Here is a 23,234-nt window from a genome sequence, read left to right on the forward strand (position 1 = left end):
ATACATAACTGCATGGAGATGTAATTCACAATAGCTGCAGTATCCAGCCATTTTGGAATCCTAATGAAGAGGCAGCATCTGTGAAATGAATTGTTTCAGGGGATGCATTTGTGTGTAGAACATGGAGTGTGGGACCTGTGGTGCACCAGACATTGTTGGACTCCAGCTTCCATAAGCCCCAGCCAGTATGATCAGTGGTCAGAGCCAATGTTCAAAAAAAATAAGAACTGCCTACATGTATCCTGAAATTGTAATTTATGCTAGCCTGATGCCGGAGTTCCTCCAAATATACCCCATTCAGCTCAAGTCTGGCACGCATCCCTAATATATATAGGTCTTGCTTCCCATCAAAACTTCCCCTTTTAAAACAAACAAGCAAACAGAGAATGGATAACTAAAATCTGGGACATAGTATTCATGGTTAAGCTTACATATATGGTGAGAACCAGAAAGTGCAGACAAGAAGATAGTGTTTCTCTTGAGAAATGGAGTCTTAAGTAATAAGTAACCTTCTGGAGCAATAAGATTCAGGATAATGGAAACTTAAGGTCCTCTGCGGGACATACCAGACGAGGTGGTCCCATAGGTACATGGGTCCTAGGCTGCATAGGGTCAAAACCAGCACCGTAAACCTGACCCTGTACTCCACCGGGAACCAGTGCAGTTGGTAAAGCACTGGATGAATGTGATCCCACAGCAAGGACCCTATAAGGAGCCTCGCTGCGGCATTCTGCACCCGCTGGAGTTTCTGGGTCAGCGAGTTACGATAATCAAGCCTGGAGGTGACCGTCGCATGGATCACTGTGGCCAGATCAGGGCGAGAAAGGTAAGGGACCAACTGGCCCCAGACACACGTGAGCAAGGCCTTTTATTGTCTTGGCACGCAGGCAAAATCTCATGGGACACCAACACCCTGTAAGAGATCACAGTGGGAAGCAAACATGTCTACTCCATCATTCTCTGGTCCCCATCCCAGCAGGCAAAGCCACCCCACACACAGAGGCACCCAGAGCGAGGCTACTCAATAAACAGCCTTAGAAGAAAGCTGCTAACTTATGACAGGCTTTCCTTGCATTTTTTATTTCTAAGCCTCATGTGGCGTTTAACTATTCAAAGGAAGTGCTATATTGGGAACCACCTCTTCATCCTTAAAGTATTAATATTTCAATAAGTGTAAATATTACAGCCAAAGAACAACTGGGACCTTTAAAGACATTTCAGAGACACCGTTCCCAAGCTCAGCACTCTCTTTCAACTTAAAAGGTGAAAGGCGTTTGACTACGTACAGGAAAAAAACAGGCGGCCACTTTTGAAACCTTAGACGGTGTCACTCAAGAAAACATTGACATTTTCCTTGAGCCTGTGGAAATGCTAGTGCCCTCCTAAAGAAATGAAAGATTACTGCCTGCAGAAGAACAAATAGCGTCAAATGTAAATTACTTGATACTGACTCATATCATATAAACATCATCTAGCTCCAAGTACAACTTCAGTTCTAAATGTCACATTTTTCTTCCTAATATTATTGCCCAGGGGAAACGGCAGTTCTAAAAATAACCCGCAAATATTTGAAGGCAGAAACATTTCAATTCTGGTGTCTAATTTGGAGAGCAATTCCATCCTTTGAAAGCCGCTGTAAATATTTCATCCACTTTTCAGTCATTAAACTTCTTTTACTGAGGTAAGAGGTCCAGTTCAGCCTGTATATTCTGACCATTTGGTTAGAACTAAAGAAGCAGTTGTAATAAAATTAGAATCATTTATAAACTTATAATACAAGGAGGTGCAATATCTTTTTTCCCATGAAAACAATCCATCATATGCTCATTTAAAACAATTTGTGGGGTATCTGTAGCTGCAAATGCAAAAGAGGCCACATTTTTCTCCCATATATTTCTTTCCCTTTTGGCTAACAGATATTTACTTTTTTGCTGGTTTGACCAGCAGATCTGCTTAGCAAGGAGATATTCCAAATACTGAGATCTCAGAATGAAGCCTATTCTGGAGAACTGCTTAAAATGCCATAAAATGCCATTTGCCGCCCCCTTTGCCTTTTCTTCAGAAAGCTGAAGATGCTCCCATCAACCATTTCTTTCAGAGAGTGGGGAAGAATCCCTAAATAGCAATAAGAGCTAACATGTCGAATTATCCAACTGCCCGTTCTCCAAAATTGTTTTCAGGTTACCAGAAAAATAAGAAAGAAAAAAGTGCTCTGTAAGTGTGTGTGTCCTTTAACAAGTGATGGCCAATTAGTCTTATTTCAAATAGTTCTTGAGTGCAACCCACAAACATCTCAAGTTCACATGGGTGAAGAGAGAGAGAGAGAGAATACATATACTGAAATGATTTTTTCCTAGGCCAATAGAGTGTGGAGGATTCTCATTGCTTAAATTAAGAATAACACCATTTATACAACAATTAAAATAGGAGGGGAGACCACCAGATATAGCCCCGTTCAATTCCTCTGGTGGCCACATTATGCTTTGTTGACTAATCTGTAGAAGCCAGTCTTCATTTAACAAATACAACAATTAGCAGTAGCTTAAAGTGATTAATCTAGTGCTCTTTAATCAACAGTATAGAGAATAATTTAGCCTACACTCTTCATTGATGGAACCAATTTATAGAGCCTTCAGGGTCTCAAAGTCTGCATATTCACTGCCCTTCTTAAAGCAGGAAGGTTTGCAAAAGATTACCTGAAATAAAAAATAGTTAACTGGAATCAAGAATTCTGACATAATCCTTGCTTTGCTGTTTATCTATTTATATTTTATTTATTTAACTTATGTACCACCCTTCATCTGAAGATCACAGGGAGGTTTACAGTATATTGTTTGCCGCAGTCAAAACCTTCTAGCCTCTAAGGAAGGGAAATGACTTTGCCATTAATACAAATTAGGCTGACAGCACATTAATAGCTAGGTTGGTCTTTTCATCTCCTTTCTTAAAGATGATGACCATGATCTTCATACTCCCACACTATGGTATATTTCCAGAGTAATTTACAAAGTCAAAATGTTCAGCATTCATAGGGAGCCACCAGTCTCCAGATGATCGTTGAATAATTCAGTGGGAATACTATCTTCCTCCACCTCCAGGGTCTTCTTGAATGCTAGAGATTCCAGAAATTTAACAAGCTTCTTCTTTGAAATCCACTGCTAGAAGTCAAGTAAGTCTACTAGATCCTCATTAAAATCCAGGACATTCTTTAAAGCTTTGAGAATGTTTTCTCCAGACGCAATTAGACTCTTGTTCCTCATCTCCATGACTGATGATCTGATAAAGCTCTACAGCCTAGTGCTATTTCTTTCAGTTTCTTTTCAGATATGCATTTAGGTTATTGCAAGTTTTTAATCATCTTTCCTTCTATTAAAGCTTCTTCAGCTTCCTCTAAATCGGAAGGTGTAATCTCCTTAAGGCTTGTTCAACTGATCTTTTAGCAGTCTTACACTTTTGGCTAAACCATTTTGTACCATTTCTCAAAAGATCTAGAAGTGTGATAATAGCCACAGGCAAAGATTTGCCCTGTATTCAAAAATCATTGGAATAAATCAGTAAGATTTACACGAGCATAATAAAAGTTATGGGTTGGTTCCTTCATCCTGCCAACTGACATTTGACCTGAAGCTCCATGGTTAATTTGCCAACCCACCTGTAACCTTTCTTTCTTTTGTTGGTTCTTTCTTTCATTCTTTTGCACGTGGTTTGAAGGAAAAAGGAGAACAAACAAATCAATCTGGTATTCAAAATAGGCACCATAAAATTAACTTTAATAGGTGGATGACTGCCACTTTCAATAGCAGAATCTCAAAATCAGAATGTCGGAAATATACATTAATATAACCAAATGCACCTGCACCTTTAGATGAAATAAAAGTGAAATTAACACATTGGGCAAAGGAGTCTCGGCTCATGAATCAAAGCTTAGGCTGTCCTCACCTGCTCTCATAGGTGATCAGTATTGTCCAAATTGATAGTTGCAAGTAACACGCAAATGTTCATAGGAACTATCCACACAATACCAAATACTGAAGGTGCAGACCCAGCCTACAACCCATTTTTGAAGCTACCCTGTTTCCCCGAAAATAAGACAGTGTCTTATATTAATTTTTGCTCCCAAAGATGCACTAGGTCTTATTTTCAGGGGATGTCTTATTTTTCCATGAAGAAGAATACGGCACACATTTATTGTCTAATTGTGAGTCAGCCAGACTCCGTCAGGGCAGAGCGAGCAGCAGGCGGCAGATTGTCCTGGCAGCGACGCGGGCTCTCTGATTTAAAGAGACCTTGCACTGCCTGAACAGCTCCGGCTGCTCTGTGGCCAATCAGTGAGCTGCGTGGCGGCACCCACCGCTACGGTTCAGAGGAGTAAGACGCCTTACGGTAGCTTCGGGGGCCTTATATTCTGGGGAGGCCATATGTTCGGAGGAGGGAGGCCTTATTATCGGGGAGGTCTTATTTTCAGGGGACACCTTATATTACAGCGAGAGGCAAAACTGGAAGTAGGTCTTATTTTGGGGGGATGTCTTACTTTCGGGGCAAGACGGTATGTTAGTGGACCTGATTCATGATCCAGTTTGGGTTAGTTTTGGTGGTCCCTTAATATCAACAAGTCAGCTCACCCTCTTTGGTGGGCCCATTGCGTGCTGGCATTCCCCTGTGTGTTGGGATCCAATGTGAAAAGTAGCCTGTTTCCCAGGCAGGAAAGGAAGCCTCTGGGTCCAGCTTGCTGCCAGGATAATTAGTCCCACCCACTTGCCTAATCAGCGAATTACGAGCCAGCATGGGCCATGGGGGGTGAAATATACTCAGAGTCGCAAAGTGATTTCATGCTCTTTATTCAGCTCATAGTGGTGAGGAGGAATGAATGAAAGTCCCCTCACAGTATCTGCTTTATATACATTATTTACACAATGGGCTGCACATGATTGGCTAATTCCGGAATTCTGCTGTAAGCCAATCAGGTTGTGGATTCACTTCTATCTGGAGCAGGATTGGGTGGTTCCTGCCAACCAATCATACTGCTGCATTGTTCTAGGACCAATCAGACTGCTGCATTCTGAATCCTATTGTTCTAGGACTAATCAGACTGCTGCAATTTGGATCCTATTGTTCTAGGACCAATCAGACTGCTTCAGTTTGGATCCTATTCAACTCAGTACATAACACCCCTCCCCTCTAAGTTCCAGTCCTGCCCGGGAGGTCGCATTCATAGTCCTCAAGGTATGCCGGCGGCCTACGTGTGCGTTGCGGCCTGGGGTGTTCCCTGGTCCGGGCTCCAGGTTCTGGCTCGTGTTCCAAGGATGCTGGCTGTGATGGGTCTGTTTGGTCTGGCGCAACCGGCTCGCTCAGTCGTGGTTCTGGTTCCGGTGTCCTTTCGGCCTCATGGGTCCTCTCTGTATTTACTGATTCTGCCTCTCCTGCTGGCCCCTCCTGCTCTATGGGCCTCACTGCCCCGCTGTTCCCTTGGGACTCCTCTGACCTGTCCTCCTCCTGGGTTTCTCCCGGGAATCGTCGCCGTATCTGGTTGCAGTGGCGGCGCCAGCATTGCCCCCCATCCGTTAGCACCTCGTACGACACTGGGCCAGTGACCCTGGTGACTGTGGCGGGTACCCATGCTGGGCCTGCCCCAAAATTCTTTGCGTACACTGGGTCCTGGGCCTCGAAGGTCCGGGGGTTCCTGCCATCCCCCACCACTACCTCATCCTGAGCTCTATCGGGGTGAAGGCGGTCCAATCTGATTGCAAGGTGCCGACCCATTAGTAGTTCAGCGGGGCTCCGGCCAGTCGTTGAGCTGGGGGTGCTGTGCTGTGCTAGAAGGAATGTGGCAAGGCGGTACTCCCAGTCCCCTTGCGTCATGCGGCGAAGGGTGTCCTTGGTGGTCCGCACCATGCGTTCTGCTTGGCCATTGGTGGCAGGGTGGAACGGCGCCAAACGGATGTGGCGGATGGCGTTCTGTGCTGTGAAGGTTTGGAATTCTCCTGACGTAAATGCAGTCCCGTTGTCTGAGACGAGAGTGTCAGGGAGCCCGTGGGTTGCAAACAGCCTGCGTAGTACCCGGATGGCTGCGGACGTGGAAGTGGACGGTACCAGTGCGACTTCCAACCATTTGGTGTAGGAGTCCACCACTATGAAGAATGTTTTCCCCTGAAAGGGGCCAGCGAAATCCACATGCAGGCGTGACCATGGTGCTCGGGCGGACTCCCAGGACTGGACTGGGGCCCTTGGGGGATCTGGGCGGGATTCTTGGCAGGCCTGGCAGTGTTTGACCCAGGCCTCTATCTCTCCATCGATCCCCGGCCACCACACATAACTCCTGGCAAGGGCCTTCATTCTTACTACCCCTGGATATGTCTCGTGTAGGGCTGTGAGGACCCTTTTGCGGAGGGGCTGGGGAACGACGACTCTGCTTCCCCATAACAGGCACCCCTTGTGGGCCGACAGTTCATGTTTGCGGGTTGTGTAGCCGGCGAATTCTGGCCCGGGGCTGCTGCTGGGCCATCCCCTCCACACCCAGTCCAGGACCCGGGAGATGACCCTATCTTTCTTGGAATGGTGTGCAACTTCTTGTGCCTGAATGGGGCGGTCGGGAAGCAGCTCCAGGCTCATAACCTCTTGTGCAGGTGCTGGGTCAGGGCCTGTTTCCGGTAGTGGTAGCCTGCTGAGGGCATCCGCATGGCCCATCGCCTTCCCAGGTCGGTGAACCAGTGCATACTGGTAGCTGGCAAGGAAAATTGACCACCTGAGGACGCGAGGAGACAGCACTTGGGGGGTCTGCTTTTCGGGGGCAAACAAGCCAAGCAACGGCTTGTGGTCAGTCACCACGGTGAAGGGCCGCCCGTACAAGAAATCATGGAATTTTTTTACTCCCTTCACGATTGCCAGACCCTCCTTGTCAATTTGCGAGTAGTTCCGCTCGGTTGCGTTGAGTGTCTGGGGAAAGTATGCCACCGGTACCTCTCTTCCATCCGGGAGTTGGTGCCCCAGGATAGCGCCAATGCCATAGGGTGAGGCGTCGCATGCTAGCACCACCAGCAGCCTCTCGTCGAAGTGTGCTAAGACAGAGTTTGAGACAAGCAAGTCCTTGACTGCCTGGAATGCGGCCTCCTGGCGCTGGCCCCACACCCAAGGGGCCCGCTTGTCCAGGAGTCTGTGTAGGGGCTCCGCTACCGCCGCCTTGTGGGGAAGGAAGGAATGGTAAAAGTTCAATAGTCCCAAGAAGGCCTGAAGTTCAGTCTTGCTCTTGGGCGCTGGGGCATCACAAATGGCCCGTACCTTGTCCCCAGTCGGGTGGACCCCTTCTGCGTCCACCATAAATCCCAGAAAGTCCACCTGAGGCACTCCTAGTACACATTTTTCCCGCTTCACCTTGAGACCCGCCGTCTGGAAACGGTGCAGAACGGTGCGGAGGCGGTCCTCAAACTCCTCTGGTGTGGGCCCGGCAATCAACACATCATCAAAGAAGGGGGTGACGCCAGGAATCCCTTTAAGGAGAGATTCCATTAGATTCTGGAATATGCCTGGTGCCACGCTGACCCCGAATTGCAGCCGCTTTACCCTGAACGCTCCTCTGTGCGTCACAATCGTCTGTGTCTCTGCTGTGGCCTCATCTACTGGCAGCTGTTGATATGCTTGGGCCAAGTCCAGCTTGCCAAAAATTTTCGACCCAGCCAGGGTGGCAAGGACATGGCTGACCACTGGCACTGGGTATGCATGGGCCATGAGGGCCTTGTTTATGGTACATTTGTAGTCTGCGCAGATGCGGACCGAACCATTAGGCTTGACGGGTGTGACGATTGGGGATGTCCCAGGGGGCATTAGGCACCGGCTCCAGCACTCCTTGCTCCACGAGTCGGTCCAATTCCTCGTCTATACGGGGTTTCAAGGCGAACGGGACCCGGCGGGCCTTGAGCCTGACCGGTCGTACTGCGGGGTCAAGCTGTAGCGCAATGGGGGGGCCGTATACTGTCCCAATTTCCCGTCGAAAACCCCTGGAAATTCCTTGCATATGGCGTCCACATCCACTTGTAAGCTAGTGTGGTTCACCCCGGTGACAGCTAGCCCCAGTGGTCCAAACCATGCCAATCCCAGCAAGCTAATGTAGGGGCCCTTGACCACAAGCAAGTCCAGTTGCCGCGTCCGCCCTCGGTATTGCACCCTGAAGGTCCCCACCCCCATAGTGGGGACCTTACGTTTCTGGAAGTCCCATAGGGTGAATGGGGCTGGCCTGAGTTTGGGACCCCCAGTAGGACACAGTTTCCTTAAGGTCCTTGCCGAGATTATGGATAGAGTTGAACCCGTGTCAAGCTCCATGCGGCATGGGGCCCCCTCTATCTGTACCTCTACATAAATTTTCTCTACGTTGGGGTGGGGCAACTGGTATACCTGGCAGTCCGTGAGCTCCGTCGAGTTGCCTTGGTGCGTTGGGCCCCGGGACCTGGGGCTCTTGGGTTGGTCATCTGATGCCTGGTGTCGGGTGGGCTGAGCCCGACACACCCGGGCGATGTGTCCCGATTTTCTGCACTGCCTGCACTCTGCGTTGCGGAAACGGCAGGTCCTCCTCTCGTGACTCTCCCCGCAGCTTGCGCAGTTTCCTTCTTCTCGTCGAGGCAACTGTGGTCTGTGCGCTGCTTGAGTGTGCTGCTGTACTCGGTGCACCTCCTCCCTGTCGGATCCTGAGTCGTCGGTGAGGTCTTCGTGGTGGACCCTCGGTTGGGATGGCAGGCTCGGCCGTGCCTCTTGCGTCGACCTCTCAGCAGCTTCCGTTGCCAGGGCCTCCTCCAGAGCGACCTGGAACGTTAGGTCCTTCTTAGCGTAGAGGCGTTGTTGCAGCTTCTCATCCTTCAGGCCACCGACGAGGCGGTCATGAAGCATGTTCTCCAGCTCTGAGAAGTTGCAGAACCGGGCGGCTTGGCGGAGAGAGGTCACAAAACCAGTTATGGTTTCCCCAGGGGCTTGTCGCTTTGCGTAGAAGGCATTTCGACGAGCCACCACTGAGGGCTGCGGCGAAAAGTGCCCCTTCAGCTGTTCCATTATTGTTTTGTATGGAACAGTAGCGACGTCTTCAGGCGCAAGGAGAGCCCGGGCGATTTCAAACGTCTCCTCTCCGCAGACGCTGAAGAATATCGCCCTCTTCTTGGCGTCTTCTTCATCGGTGACCCCTTTGGCTTCTAGGAGGAAGGTGAAACGGGAGGCATATGCTTCCCAGTCTCCAGATGCTGGGTTGAATGGCGAGAAGCTGCTGTTGGCTGCCATTCTGAGTTCCTTGTGTCCCGGAGCTGAAGCCTGGATATACGGTGCGAGGCAGCGGTGCGGCAGGTGGCGGTGCTACGGTGCTGTGTGTGGCAGTCAGCTCAGCGGGATCCCACCTTCGTCACCAGTGAAATATACTCAGAGTCGCAAAGTGATTTCATGCTCTTTATTCAGCTCATAGTGGTGAGGAGGAATGAATGAAAGTCCCCTCACAGTATCTGCTTTATATACATTATTTACACAATGGGCTGCACATGATTGGCTAATTCCGGAATTCTGCTGTAAGCCAATCAGGTTGTGGATTCACTTCTATCTGGAGCAGGATTGGGTGGTTCCTGCCAACCAATCAGACTGCTGCATTGTTCTAGGACTAATCAGACTGCTGCAATTTGGATCCTATTGTTCTAGGACCAATCAGACTGCTTCAGTTTGGATCCTATTCAACTCAGTACATAACAGGGGGGAAGGCTTAGCCTGCTCCTCCAGTATATAACATAGCCCCCTGGATTTCTCTGCAGCCACTTTTTGTGGGTCTACCCAATGCCTATGCAAAACAGGGCCACAGGTTCCCTATTCTTCTTAGATGTTGTGTGTGTGATGGATGTGTGGGTGTGAATTTAAGGTGAAATATTCATACTCCTAAGCACAAACTTGGGATCTACTTGGAGTTCAAATATGTGATAGGTTTAGCACTTCAACCAATGTAGTAAACCTGTACTTAAATGATAATTCTCTACAGTTTCAGGACAGTGGGAGGCCTTTTTAAGAAACACTTTTCCTCAGAATGTGTGTTTATACCCTTTTGCGGAAGCCATCAAAAGATGAGGTGCCTTTCTTTAAGGAAGTTGAGTTTGAGCTAAATGGGAAGCAGCTACACGCACAAGAGGTTGCCAGCATGAAAATTGCAGCCTATTGTATAAAAGGAATGAAATAAGCAGTTATGTCAGAGAAAGGCTGAACAGAAGGAGAATGTGCTTGTAAAAGGAAATGAGGAAAAAAGGGAGATCGCCTTAGATACAATTGCCACTTGAGGCTCTCCTCCTTGAATCAATTTAACTATTTACTGACAATGAAAACATGGAATAGGAAGGGTCATCAGAGGTCATCTTGACCAGCCCCTTGTCAATTCAGGAAACCCATTACTGAAACATCCCAAATAGGCTCAGTATCTGCTTAAAAACCTTTTCTTTACCATCCTTTTCCTATATCGCATCACAATAAAACACTGCCCACACACACAAAAAGTTATTTACTCTCTTCCTAGACTACTTCTTGGCCATAGCAGCTTCCAATGTGATTTACAAGGAAGGTTGGGTTAAACAAGTCACAATTCAATCAATTAAAGTCTCCTAACTTATCGGAAAGCTACTTTTTGAATACTTTTGTCTGGAAAGAGGCTGTGTCTGTAGAAACTCCAGTGCAAAGACATTCCAAAAAACAGGAATCAGTACAGAAAATGCATGGTTCTCCAGGTGTTCAGACAGATGATAACCAACTGGAAAATGGGTATGGTAAACCTACTGATGAAGGTGCTACTGGACATTTTTTTAATTTTTTAATTTATTTCAAAAGAGCTAATTGATATTCTTCTAGGAGCCACCTAATCTTTTTTCCTAGTTAACATTATTCACTTGCTCTCTTTGCTCACCTTTCCTTATTTGTCAAACACTTGCCTCTTTCCTGATCCCACGTGCATCTCATTCAAATCCTGCTACAAAGTCTTTCAGCCATGTAATTGCATCCTCTCTGAATATGGTAGTCTTATTAAGAGTTGACTTAATTTTATTTATAAGTTTCTTCAAAGCTGGGAACATGATCCCTTAATAAAAGGCACATTTTTATCAGCCAAGTCATTTCCTGTGTTGTTTCTTTTGTGCTGTAATGCTATCTCTATATATTACTGAGATCAATAACATGCTAAAAATGAAGAGAAGTGGTAAGAAGCCTGGGACCACATTACATTATTCAAATAATACATTATTTAAATTTGTAAGCCTAAACAAAATTTCTCCCTTTCAAGTTATTATTGAATCTCTTTTTCATTTTATATTTTGCCAGGTGAAGTAATTATTTCACACTTCTGTTGCACTTCACGTAAAGAGCTGCTTTGTCACATAATCAGAAAATACAAATTACATGTATTGCAAAAACTACACTGCATATTGTCTAAGCCTGGTGGATAAAACTCACTTTCTTTGACAACCTTCTGTTCGGTAATAAGGAATCAAGATTTCGAAATTAAGCCCACTCATTTCAAAGAAAGCTTACTTTCACATAGTCTCTCATTACAGTTCCGTTGCGTTAGACTATACTGTTGCACAACCTATTTGAATCCGTTGATTTAAAATTCATTTGCCTCTTAGAAGCTCCAGAGTCGATAACAGAAAGCAGCACTTAGCAATTTCAAACATAAGGCCTAGGAGCCGGAGCAGACCCTTTGGGAGTTCCCAATGTGCCCTATGCCTCCCACACCATTACAAAAACTATACAAATGGTGGCGTTATCGTCAAGGCTACTGTGGGGTGGGGTGGGGACTGAGGCATACATCTGTTCTGATCAGTGGCGTAGCGTGGATTGTCATCACCCGGGGCAAGGCAAGTAATTTACGCCCCCTAACCCATGGATTTGCGCCCCCTAACCCTAACCCCCAGATGTTGCGCCCGGTGCAGCCGGGGCCCCCCCCTGCACCCCCCCACGCTACGCCACTGGTTCTGATAGCAACTTTGGAAAGGCACAGCAGTATTTTCCCTTAGGGTCCCAAGTCACATCAAGGACAATATGTATATACCTAATAACTTTAAATTATTATATATTTGCTGTACAGTGGTACCTCAGGTTAAGAACTTAATTCATTCTGGAGGTCCGTTCTTAACTTGAAATATTCTTAACATGAAGACCACTTTAGCTAATGGGGCCTCCCGCTGCTGCCGCTGCGTAATTTCTGTTCTCATCCTGAAGCAAAGTTCTTAACCTGAGGTACTATTTATGGGTTAGCAGAGTCTGTAACCTGAAGCGTCTGTAACCCGAGGTACCACTGTACATGTTTCAGATTATATAAATTGCCATATTCAAATAGTTCAAATTAGGGGTGGCTTGACCATGAAGTGGAATGAGGCATCTGCTTCGGGCAGCAGATCTGGACCCCCTGGGAAGAGTGCTGCTTCAGCCGCCGCCACCTGCTCCTCCTCTCCACCCTCCCCTTTCATTCCCAAGCTGATTTTCACTCCTCTGAACTGGTGGTGGTGCACTGCTATTTTGTAGTTTTCCTCAGGTGCCAGAATGTGTTGGGTGTTCCTTGTTTCAAATTTTAGATTCTGATTAACATAACGTTGATGTCAAATTAGGGGGAGTTGGGGTTTTTATAGTTAAAAAAAAATAATGGGTGTGGGCCCTGGAAAAGTTTGGCTCTCCAGCCCCAGGTGATCTTGTCATCACTGATATAAAGGTATTCTCTATTCAAAGCACTGTGTCACCCATGAATGTTAACATTGTAAGTCATTACAGCAATGTTCTCTGTTTCCTTCTTCATGTGAGCAGACTCCCACTGGATTCTACAAGCCAGTTACCAAATTATACAATTTATTTATTCTTGCAGGTGATTATATAGTCATGACTATATACTTCGATTTAAGTAGAAGAATGGGATACTTCACTATTCAAACATACATTCCCTGTATATTAACAGTTGTCTTATCCTGGGTATCGTTTTGGATTAAAAAGGATGCCACACCAGCAAGAACAGCCCTAGGTAAGTTCTCAGAATTTGTGTGTGTGTGTGTCACGGTGGATTTGAATCCTGCCTATGTTCTTTGTCAGTAGAGAAATTCAATCTAATTTCCAGTGAACAATTGCTTCATGGCAAATATATATGTCAGAGAGAGAGATTGAGAAGTGGGGCGGGGGGAGAAAGAGACAGCTTGCATCCTGCAAATTTGGACATTCTGTTCCTGCCTGAGTAGTTTAACCATCAATCCCTCTTCCTAGGGAACTCTGGGGATTGTAGCTTTGTGAGGGGAGTCTTCCTAAAAACTCTCAGCACCCTTAACAAACCACCGTTTCCAGGACTTTTTAAAGTGGTAAAATAGGGATTTAATAGTATAGTGCAGATTAGAACAGGGTTTCTTAGATTGCAAACTCTATCTTTCTCATTGTTTTTGAAGCACCCTAAGAATTCTCATACAACAATGAATGGGTATATGACTGGGAACCCTGGGTGATCGCTATACAATTTCTCTAGCACTGGTACTGCTTTCACTGCCCCACACCAGTTCCCTGGGCTATAGATACAATCAGTTGATATATTTCATACATCTATGGGCCAGGGCATTGCATTTTGGGTAACTTAAAATGGCAGGCAGCCACCACAGGTGGGAGCTGAGCTTCAAAAGTGGCACCACCACCTGCTGCTGCTGTAAAGCACCCAGACTCCTAGCAGATAGGCAATGAATGGCAGTGTGTCCAGGCTGGGTCAGTGAAGGGACCATTCAGGCACACAGGTACCTTGACCAGGGACCAGTCTGGCCCAGTGCTGGTGCCAGACCTAGTTCAAAGTACTGTGGGACGAGCAAAATGATGGTCACACTGACACAAACCCCAAACCCAAACCTTAGAAGAAAATGAAGTGCTGTCACTACTAATGGTGAGTTCAAACACACACACACACCCCTCAAGAAAAGGTTGGAGAATTTCTTCTCCCTCTAGGGAAATCCTCCATTGGAAAAACAGCCCCACAATTTCTTTGCCCACAGATAGGGCACACCTCTAGTTTGGATTTGTTGTGGTATGCAAATGTATAGGTGCAGTCTCCTCCTTATGATATGACATTGTCAAGGTTGTTAATCCAAGCTGCTAAGACTACCATCGCAAGATATCCTGAATGCAGTGTTCTAAGAACAAGTCCACACAGGCAGATGTGAATGAATGGGGCATGGTGGTAGATCCAACACGACAGGCAGAACTTTCAAATACTGCATCTCACCTCAAAGCACAATGAATGAGGTTTTTTCAATTCATCTATTCAGCTGTGAGTCATCAAACAATGAGAAATCAAAGTGAACCAACCCCAAGAGATTGGTCATGGTGAGGGAGATCAAGCAGACGGGAAAGGAATCCTGGTGCCCTTTATTACTTTGCTGAAGAGGTCGCGCTGTGAAAAGCACTACCATTGTTGCAGCGCGAAGTTATTAGGGGCAGTAGAAGGAGGACTCTGGACTGACTCAGAGCTCCTTTTCATGAACAGCGATGGCAGAGTACTTACTGCATTTGGGTAACTGTGAGAAACCGGAGCCACAAGCAGACACAATTTTGATTCTGGACAAATCCCAAACCAATTGGTCCCAAACCAATTGCCCTTTCACATGGCCAGAAATCACCACTATGCATACACAGAGTTCTGTGTATTATGCAACCACTCATGGCAGTTCACAAGTCCTGTAGCTGGCTTACCAAATCTTTCATCTGCTCTACCAATGTCTAAGGGTGGGTTAAACCACAGAGCCTAGGGCTTGCCGATCAGAAGGTCAGCAGTTTGAATCCCTGCGACGGGGTGAGCTTCCGTTGCTCGGTCCCTGCTCCTGCCAACCTAGCAGTTCAAAAGCACGTCAAAGTGCAAGTAGATAAATAAAGTAAACGGTGTTTCCGTGTGCTGCTCTGGTTCGCCAGAAGTGGCTTAGTCATGCTGGCCACATGACCCGGAAGCTGTACGCCGGCTCCCTCGGCCAATAAAGAGAGATGAGCGCCGCAACCCCAGAGTCGGCCACAACTGGACCTAACGGTCAGGGATCCCTTTACCTTTTACCAATGTCTAGCTCAACTGCAACCATCCAGTAAGCCCCCACAGTTCCCAGTTTCTCCTCCTGCTGCTCATGCTTGCCTGTCCTTCCTGCAGAAGGACCATTTGTTGTTGGGGGATGATTTCTTCCAGATAACACTAATATCCCACATGAACAATTTCCCCCACTTATTAGAAAAGCCAATATATGCAGATGGAGACTCTGCCTCCCTGTGGCTGCATCTTATCTGCAAAACAGTAAATCGGGGTGAATTCATATGTGATCTTCAGATGTCTACTGAGCTATAGTCAGGGGTGATGGGAGCTGTCATTCATAATATACAAAGGATCAAAGGGTAAAAAATAAATCACACAGGAGGAACAGATTTAAAAATGCAGCCATCGGATAGCATCAAAAGTATAACATCTGGAGTGTATGTCATGGGTTTTATTTCAAGGTGAAGAAGCAGAACTTGTGGCGTTCCAGATGATGCTAAACAATGATGCCCATCAGCCCCTGCCAGTATGACCAATGGGCAGGAGTGACGGGAACTGTAGTCCAACAATTTCTGGAGAAATTCTGGTTATCTACCCCCATCAAAGACACTGATTTTCCAAGGGCTGCTAGTGTAATACATATGCAGAAAATGCCACAAACACACAGTTCAGCATAGATATGCATGCCATACTGGCTTACTTCTGGGTAATTATGTACAGAATTGCATGCTTATGCTCCATATAAAGCATGTTTCACAGATAGAAAAAGGGGAAGAGTTGTGTAACACTATCGAGGGACAAATATTAAAGCTTTGCTATTGCCACTACTGTAGTATTGAAGAGAGGGGATGAGAAACAGGCATTGCCAGTGCTCCCCCCCCCCTTAAAAATGTTTAGGGGTACTCTCATTTTCCTACTCATATTGAAATACTGCCCCTCTATGAGGCCAAACTTAGATCCACAAAATGTTTAGGGGTATGCGTACCCCTGCATCCCCCCCCCGAAAAAACCCACTCGGCATTGCTAAATTTCTGCGTGTGCCCCCCCTACCCACTTTAGATTAGGCATAGTTGTGGAAATGAGAAATGATTGGGCACAGCTGTGAATAATATTTCTCTATCAAAAGTGTGATGAAATGATGACAGAGCATGCTCTTGAATTAGATTTTCACAATGCTCGACTTTCTATGGAAGAAAAAAGATCGCGTAAATGTCAAGTGGTTTTTAGCAGGCAGCAAAGCCCTCTGGCCCTGGCTTTCCACAAACAGCTTGCTTATCACTGCAAACCTCTGTTATCAGTCTGATCAAAGGGAGGCATGGGTTAGAAGTTTAATCAGAGGATACTATTATCTTTTAAACATTTGAATAGTCAAGGGGAAATGAGGAGGTTAGGAAATATTTGGCTGCAGAGGTGCAAATCAGAATTCAAGGCTGCCCCCGGGGAGATATCTGCAGCAGATTTGTGGGACAGGGTAACGTCCTGGTTATCAAGATCCCATCCTCATCCAACAGCAGATATGTTAGCCATTAGGTCTTGGGAATCTTTTTGTAAGGAAATGTGCGCCCTTCTTGTCCTGTTGACCTGAGTCAATAGATGAGATTTGAAACCTGGATTGAAATAGGGTCACCACATAATGAAATTGCAAACTTCAACACTGATCTATGAACCCTTCGTGCAAAAATCCAGACAGCATCTTGAGAACATTGCAGGCGAGGCTTGCATGCACACCCCTTCCCATCTCCTGTCTTTTGCGTGTTCAGGGGAATGTCTGAATCCAGCTTGAAGTGTTGAAGCCCTTGCTGTCTGCCTTCCCCCTGCCTCAAGACAGTAGGAAAGGGGAGGTTGCTAGGGTGGGTTGCAGGATCAGGGTGAACACAGTCCTGCTCACCCTACTGAGATCAGCTGTGGACAGGGTTGTGTTCACCCCAGTCCTGCTCTGAAGCATTTGATCAGGGGTCCTCACGCTGGCATGTGCCCTTAACTGATCACTTGAGGCATCCTTTCCTGCGTGTGACCTGAATCAAATCACTGTATCTTTATTCCGTATCATCTGTAAAACAAGAGTGAGAACAATATGGATCCTGGGATCTGTGAGATGGCACACTAACCAATTAGTTGTTGCTGTTATTTAGTCATTTAGTCGTGTCCGACTCTTCGTGACCCCATGGACCAGAGCACGCCAGGCACTCCTGTCTTCCACTGCCTCACGCAGTTTGGTCAGATTCATGTTTGTAGCTTTGAGAACACCGTCCAACCATCTCGTCCTCTGTCGTCCCCTTCTCCTTGTGCCCTCCATCTTTCCCAACATCAGGGTCTTTTCCAGGGAGTCTTCCCTTCTCATGAGGTGGCCAAAGTATTGGAATCTCAGCTTCAGGACCTGTCCTTCCAGTGAGCACTCAGGACTGACTTCCTTAAGAATGGATAGGTTTGATCTTCTTGCAGTCCATGGGACTCTCAAGAGTCTCCTCCAGCACTATAATTCAAAAGTATCAATTCTTCGGCGATCAGCCTTCTTTATGGTCCAGCTCTCACTTCCATATATCACTACTGGGAAAACCATGGCTTTAACTATATGGACCTTTGTTGACAAGGTGGTATCTCTGCTTTTTAAGATACTGTCTAGGTTTGCCATCGCCTTTCTCCCAATGAGCAGGTGCCCTTTAATTTCGTGACACCTGGAGCAGGAACCAGCAAGCCACTCCAGTATCCCTGCCAAGAAAACTCCATGGACAAAGGCAACCAATTAGTATCAGTAGCCAAAAACACATCTACATGAAACTGACAGATAGGCATGAATCAGATCTTTTATGTATGTATTGATTATTGCATTTATATCCCAACTTTTTTCCAAGCATGTCAAGATGGCACGCATGGTTCTCTTTCTTCCCATGTAATCCTCACAAGAACCATGTGAGGTAACCTAGGCTGAGAGACTGTTCTTGGCCCAAGGTCATGTGGTGAGTTCCACGACTGAATGGGGATTTGAACCTTCGTCTGCCTAGTTCTAGTCCTAGCACTAGTCCAGCAGTTCCCAATTTTTTTCAAGGCAGCACCCCCTTGGCTCCATAAACCCATCCCCAGTGCCCCCTAAGCTGCCTATAAAAAGCATTATTCAAAATGGCGAACGCAATGAACCACTAAGGAAGATAATAAAACAAGAACATTCAAAACAGTAGCAATTATTTGCACATTTGCTCAAAATCCAGTTGAAACTATTTTGTTTGATTAATTCCACAAAGCTGGTGAACTTGAACCAGTGATTCCAGCTTTTTGAAGTCTAATAGTCATCTCCTGTGCCCCACTGCCACCCCCTTGGCTTTCAGAGCTCCCCTAGGTAATCCCACCACCCCCAGGGGGCAGTACTGCTCACTTGGGGAGCTACTGTTCGAGTCCAATACTCTAAGCACAACACTATGTGGTGTAATCCTGTACATACCCACTCAAAAGTAAGTCCCATTAAGTTCAGTGGAGCTTATTCCTGGGCAAATAGGGATATAATGGCAGTCTAAAGGTCTTCTATTAAAGCACCCATCCACTACTCCACTGTGGTCAGTTTCAGGCGAGCTTTTTTTATAGGACAGCCATCAGTTCTGTTTGTTTCATAGTTGGGCATTTATTTAAGTCTGAAAGTGGAAACCCTCCCAGGCGAAATAGTAAAGAGTGCCTGATTCCAAAAATACATTTGTTTACAATACTGCCAAAGGCTACCTGCTGAAAACATCCTTATGCCTCTATATCATTAATGTTAATTAGACAGAATGAATAGAGAGTCTCAGTGGGCCAAAAGCTCCCTGGGTGTAACTCCTATTAACCTCAGTTGAGATACATCAGAGAGAAATTTCGCTCAGTGAAATTAATTAGTGAAAATACCAGTGCTCTTGGCAGCTGCTCTTGGTGGTATGAAGAGAGGGCTTTATCCCCTTCAGCAAAGGTCTTAGTATGTGGTACGTTTTATGATGAAATAATGAAGATAATCAGAAAGTGGATAGGGAGTGGGGGAGAGAAACGGAAAATAATTCATTTTATCTGGAGCTCTCAAATCATTTGATGAAGGTATAATTCTACAGTATATGATACCTTGAGATCTTCGACATATGCCAGAAGCAAGCAACATAAGACATGTAGGATGTACCTGATCTGCTGAGGCTTTCCACCAGAAAACCACCTGTTGCTCTTTTTCTGTTTTAGTAACAGTGTAGCACCCACCCATTGAAACAAACAGTTTTTCCAGTGGAACCACAAGAGCTCAGAAACCTGCTTTTTTCTGTGCCTCCCCCTCTTCTGTTGAATAGCACTGCTGTTGAGATATCTGCGGGGGCCACTATTTGTACTGTCTGGAAACAATTGAAGACACTTTCCCCAAGTTGACAGGCTTCCCAAGCTAAATAAACGAGCCTTTGCTATGAGCGTCCACTTGTTCTAGTTTTAGGCTTGTTTAAATATATTTGCTGTTTCATGATTTTTAACTGTTTCTAATTATCATATGTGCAAATCGCCTTGAGATGGTGGCTTAGGCAGCGACTGATAAATCAACAGTAATAGCAATCGATCGTTTGTAATCCAGCCGCACAATTTAGACTGTGCAGATTGATTGGAAAGCCAATCAAAAAATGACCTTTGCTTACAAGTGGCACTGATTGTTTAAATAAAAGGGGGCAAATCCCTCCATTCTGTTCTGTTTTGGCAGCACAGTGATCTGCTTTTCTTTTCTTTACACACACACACACACACACACACACACACACACAAGTCCTACCAAACTATATTGTGACTTGTGAAGCCATGAAGAATGAAGTCATCTTTCTTCAAAGAGAGAACGATAATTGAATCACAGTTTTGTTCTGCATCTGGGTGTGTTTTCCTTTCAAAAACATGAAAAGACATGCTTTCATTTGCAGGTATCACCACCGTATTAACCATGACCACTCTCAGCACCATTGCAAGAAACTCCTTACCCCGTGTTTCCTACGTCACTGCCATGGACCTCTTTGTGACTGTGTGCTTCTTATTTGTGTTTGCTGCTCTGATGGAATATGCCACCCTCAACTACTACTCGAGTTGCAGGAAGCCACACTGCACAAAGAAGAAAAAGTCGGTAAGATGAGGTGGGGGAAGTGGGGGACCAAAATTCTGAATTAACAGATGTTGAGTGGAATCCAACATTTTCACTCCTCTGTGACATGTGGGAAATATTCAGATGCAGGAAATACAATGCAATTTTCCAAATTATTGTGATAGTGCTTCTGTGCTGTTTTCTGATGTTCCTTTAACCTGTTGCATTATGGAAATGTGGCTTTTTGACTGATGTGCTAGCAGGTCACATCAAATTTTATTTGCACCAAGTGAGTGTGCTGTGACACAACCATGAGCATCACTGAACATTAGAAACCAGGGCAGAAGGTTGGCATGGAAGTGTTGCTCCACTTGTTGGTATAATAACTTGCGCAATTCCCAGAGTGGTTTAACAGTCAATACCTCTTTCTGGGGAACACTGGAGAAGTGTAGCTCTGTGAGGCAAATAGAGGTCTCCTAACAACTCTCAAGACCTTTAGGAAACTACAGTCCCCAAAATTCTTTGGGGGGAATCCATGTCTGCTTTAAGTGGCACCACAGCTCTTTAAAAGGTGTGGAAGTGGCCCAAGAGAAGAATTGGAATACGGATTGCAACACAGTAGAACAGACTTTCCCTCCAGATCTTTTGTTCTACAACTCCTATCCTCCCTTGGCCATGTTGACTGGTGTGGATGAGAAATGTAGTCCAGAACATCTGGCGGGCATAAAGTTGGTCAAATGCGGCAATTTTTCTATTCACAAGAGCATAGAAGCTCTCTCTTCTACTTTACACAGACCATATTGAAATTTTACAATTCCCACAGTTTTGTAGCCTTGGCTTTATATATATATTTTTACAAATAAAAAGGTATTGTGATTTTTTTCCCTCTAAGCCACAGGGGAAGGGATAATATGTGCCTTTGCCTCCAGGCACGACATTAATATGTAAAAGTTTCAAGTAGCTCAGTGATGTATTCATCCTTCTCTGAAGTAGTGATATATATATATTCTTTAATGTTTTAATGCCATGGATGAATCATGGGGAGCACCCCTATGTCATTAAACATAACAGCCTGATTCATGACCTGTCAATCCCATTGATTTTAAATTAAGCTCACATTTTATTGCTTCCCGTTGAAACCCATGGAAGTGAAAAGGGCTTAATTTGGGCTGGATCTTGCCCACAGACAGGATCTGGACAATTCAGTTTAGATACAGAATGCAATGATCTTAGACATCTTATGGGATGTTTAAGATCCTCACATTCTGTATCAAAACTCCCCTCCTCTTTAATATTTGAGAAACTGGCAAAAACGTATAAACGTTTACACCATATAATGTGTATTCTAGTCATGTCATTTCTTCTGAGTTTTTCTTCTTATTCTCTGATTTCTTTTACTTGAGCTACCTGATGTCAGTTTCGGGCACATGATGGTGAGTACGGTTTTTAAACCTCTTTTAAAAAAATTAATACAGCCTAAAATGTTGCTATGAATGGAAATACTTTCTTCTGCTTTCCCCTGAGCTTTATGAATGCAAATTGAAATAAAACTGAAGTAAATAAATGCTTCACCTTCATGCTTCTTTATACTTTGCCTTAATACAAAAACACAGGTTTTGATTCAACAAAAAGAATGTGTCTATTAACCTTAAGACTTTAGTTGTTAGTATTCGGCGCTAGCCCGCTGTGCAGCTTTTCACCATGCATAGTTTATCAATGAAAGCTATGGACATGGTACAGTTAAGCTGCACCATTCCTTCCTGAATGCTGAAGTGGTACAGTCCTAGGGGGATGTCTGCACTCCATGATTTCTCTGCTTGTCTAGACCAGACCAAAGTATCTGCATGCCAAAACTCTGATGTCCCTCTAGTAGCCAAGATACTATCTCTTCTGTCCTCTCTTTCCCCCCCTAGAACTATTCTGTGCTAGAGATGAGGCCTCCTCCTACAGTCATCGCATTGAATAATGCCATGTACTGGCAAGAATTTGAAGACAATTGTATCTATGAATGTCTGGATGGGAAGGACTGCCAGAGCTTTTTCTGCTGTTACGAAGAATGTAAATCCGGTTCATGGCGGAAAGGAAGGATACACATAGACATCTTAGAACTAGACTCTTATTCAAGGGTCTTCTTCCCGACATCATTCCTGCTGTTTAACTTGGTGTACTGGGTTGGATACCTCTATCTCTAGAAATGGTGAAGGAAACTGTGTTTTCACACTTCTTAGGGATGGAGAACATGTGGAAGATAAGGACCTGGCCAGTGTCATCGCACAAAGGTCACCTTACACTTTGTCATCAGAGAAGGAGAAGATTTTATTTACACCTTTGCCTGAAAAAACAACAACAAAATAAAATATTCATTTCAAGTATGAGATTATTATTATTATTATTTTGCTAAGTACACCAGACACTATTGTATAACAAATGTTTATTTATTGTTCCTACATAACAGAGGATTTGCTGGTGTGTTTTTTTCCTGGGTTACCAATTGCTATGTAGCGTTCAGGCAAGAAGGCTGAAGACAAGTACTCATTCATACATTATTCCCACCAACTTTTAAATACATTCTGGGAGCAAATGTTTATTGGTGTGGACTATCTATGATGTTCATTGAAAAGCCACTGGTATTCGTTTCATGGGATTTATAATATTTTTGTCTTGGTTTTAATTTGAGGTTTTTTTAAAAAAAATGTATGATTGAATTGAAACCTAAACATTTGCTTCTCATGAATATAGAGGTGTTGGTGTTACTAATGTAGCACCCCTTTAATACAAGTTGTGAAATTAATCTGACTGGTCGAACACTGCAGGAAATTATTTCTAGAATAACGTACTTGAATCTTGATAAGGCTTAGCTTGTTTATGGTAGTGTAGCAGATTGTAGCTGATTGGGTGTACGGTTCACTATATAATAGCACTAGGAGGATGTGATTAATTGCAGGCTACCATTAAGTTTCTTCCATACATTAGAGTTTCTTTTTCATGGATATTTAGGAGTGAGGGAAAGCTACTGATCCAGCCTGTTTTGTTTTATTCTGCCCGTGCAGAATAAAACTCATGTACCTCAGAGTGCAATTCTATACCTGAGTTATGCTAGCTGACTGGACTTAGGAAGTGGCAAAAACGCCACTCTGACAGTGGAGATGACGTCACACCAAC

At 45.0% G+C, this 23,234-nt stretch overlaps 1 protein-coding gene and 1 long non-coding RNA gene across 3 annotated transcripts in view; one reads left to right on the forward strand and one right to left on the reverse strand.

Moving 5' to 3' along the window:
• GABRG3 (gamma-aminobutyric acid type A receptor subunit gamma3) overlaps window positions 1–22,444 on the forward strand; it is a 300,817-nt gene extending 278,373 nt beyond the window's left edge. Inside the window, exons 7-10 of one of the 2 annotated variants that reach the window (XM_081197585.1) lie at window positions 12,938–13,000; window positions 19,918–20,114; window positions 21,476–21,505; window positions 21,986–22,444. In XM_081197585.1, coding sequence (XP_081053711.1) covers window positions 12,938–13,000; window positions 19,918–20,114; window positions 21,476–21,505; window positions 21,986–22,264 — 569 coding nt within the window. In that variant the 3' untranslated portion in view covers window positions 22,265–22,444. Of the gene's footprint in view, window positions 1–12,847; window positions 13,001–19,917; window positions 20,115–21,475; window positions 21,506–21,985 lie in introns of both variants that reach the window. The other variant, XM_081197584.1, reaches the window with a different exon arrangement.
• LOC308588904 lies at window positions 2,125–22,351 on the reverse strand. Its single transcript, XR_014008976.1, has 3 exons — window positions 22,253–22,351; window positions 19,975–20,092; window positions 2,125–2,696 (listed from the first exon to the last, which is right to left on the reverse strand). It is a non-coding gene; the product is annotated as an uncharacterized lncRNA (long non-coding RNA).
• Window positions 22,445–23,234: the final 790 nt, after the last annotated feature.

Source organism: Podarcis bocagei (genome assembly GCF_964188305.1).
Source record: "Podarcis bocagei genome assembly, chromosome: 6".
Classification (NCBI taxonomy): domain Eukaryota; kingdom Metazoa; phylum Chordata; class Lepidosauria; order Squamata; family Lacertidae; genus Podarcis; species Podarcis bocagei.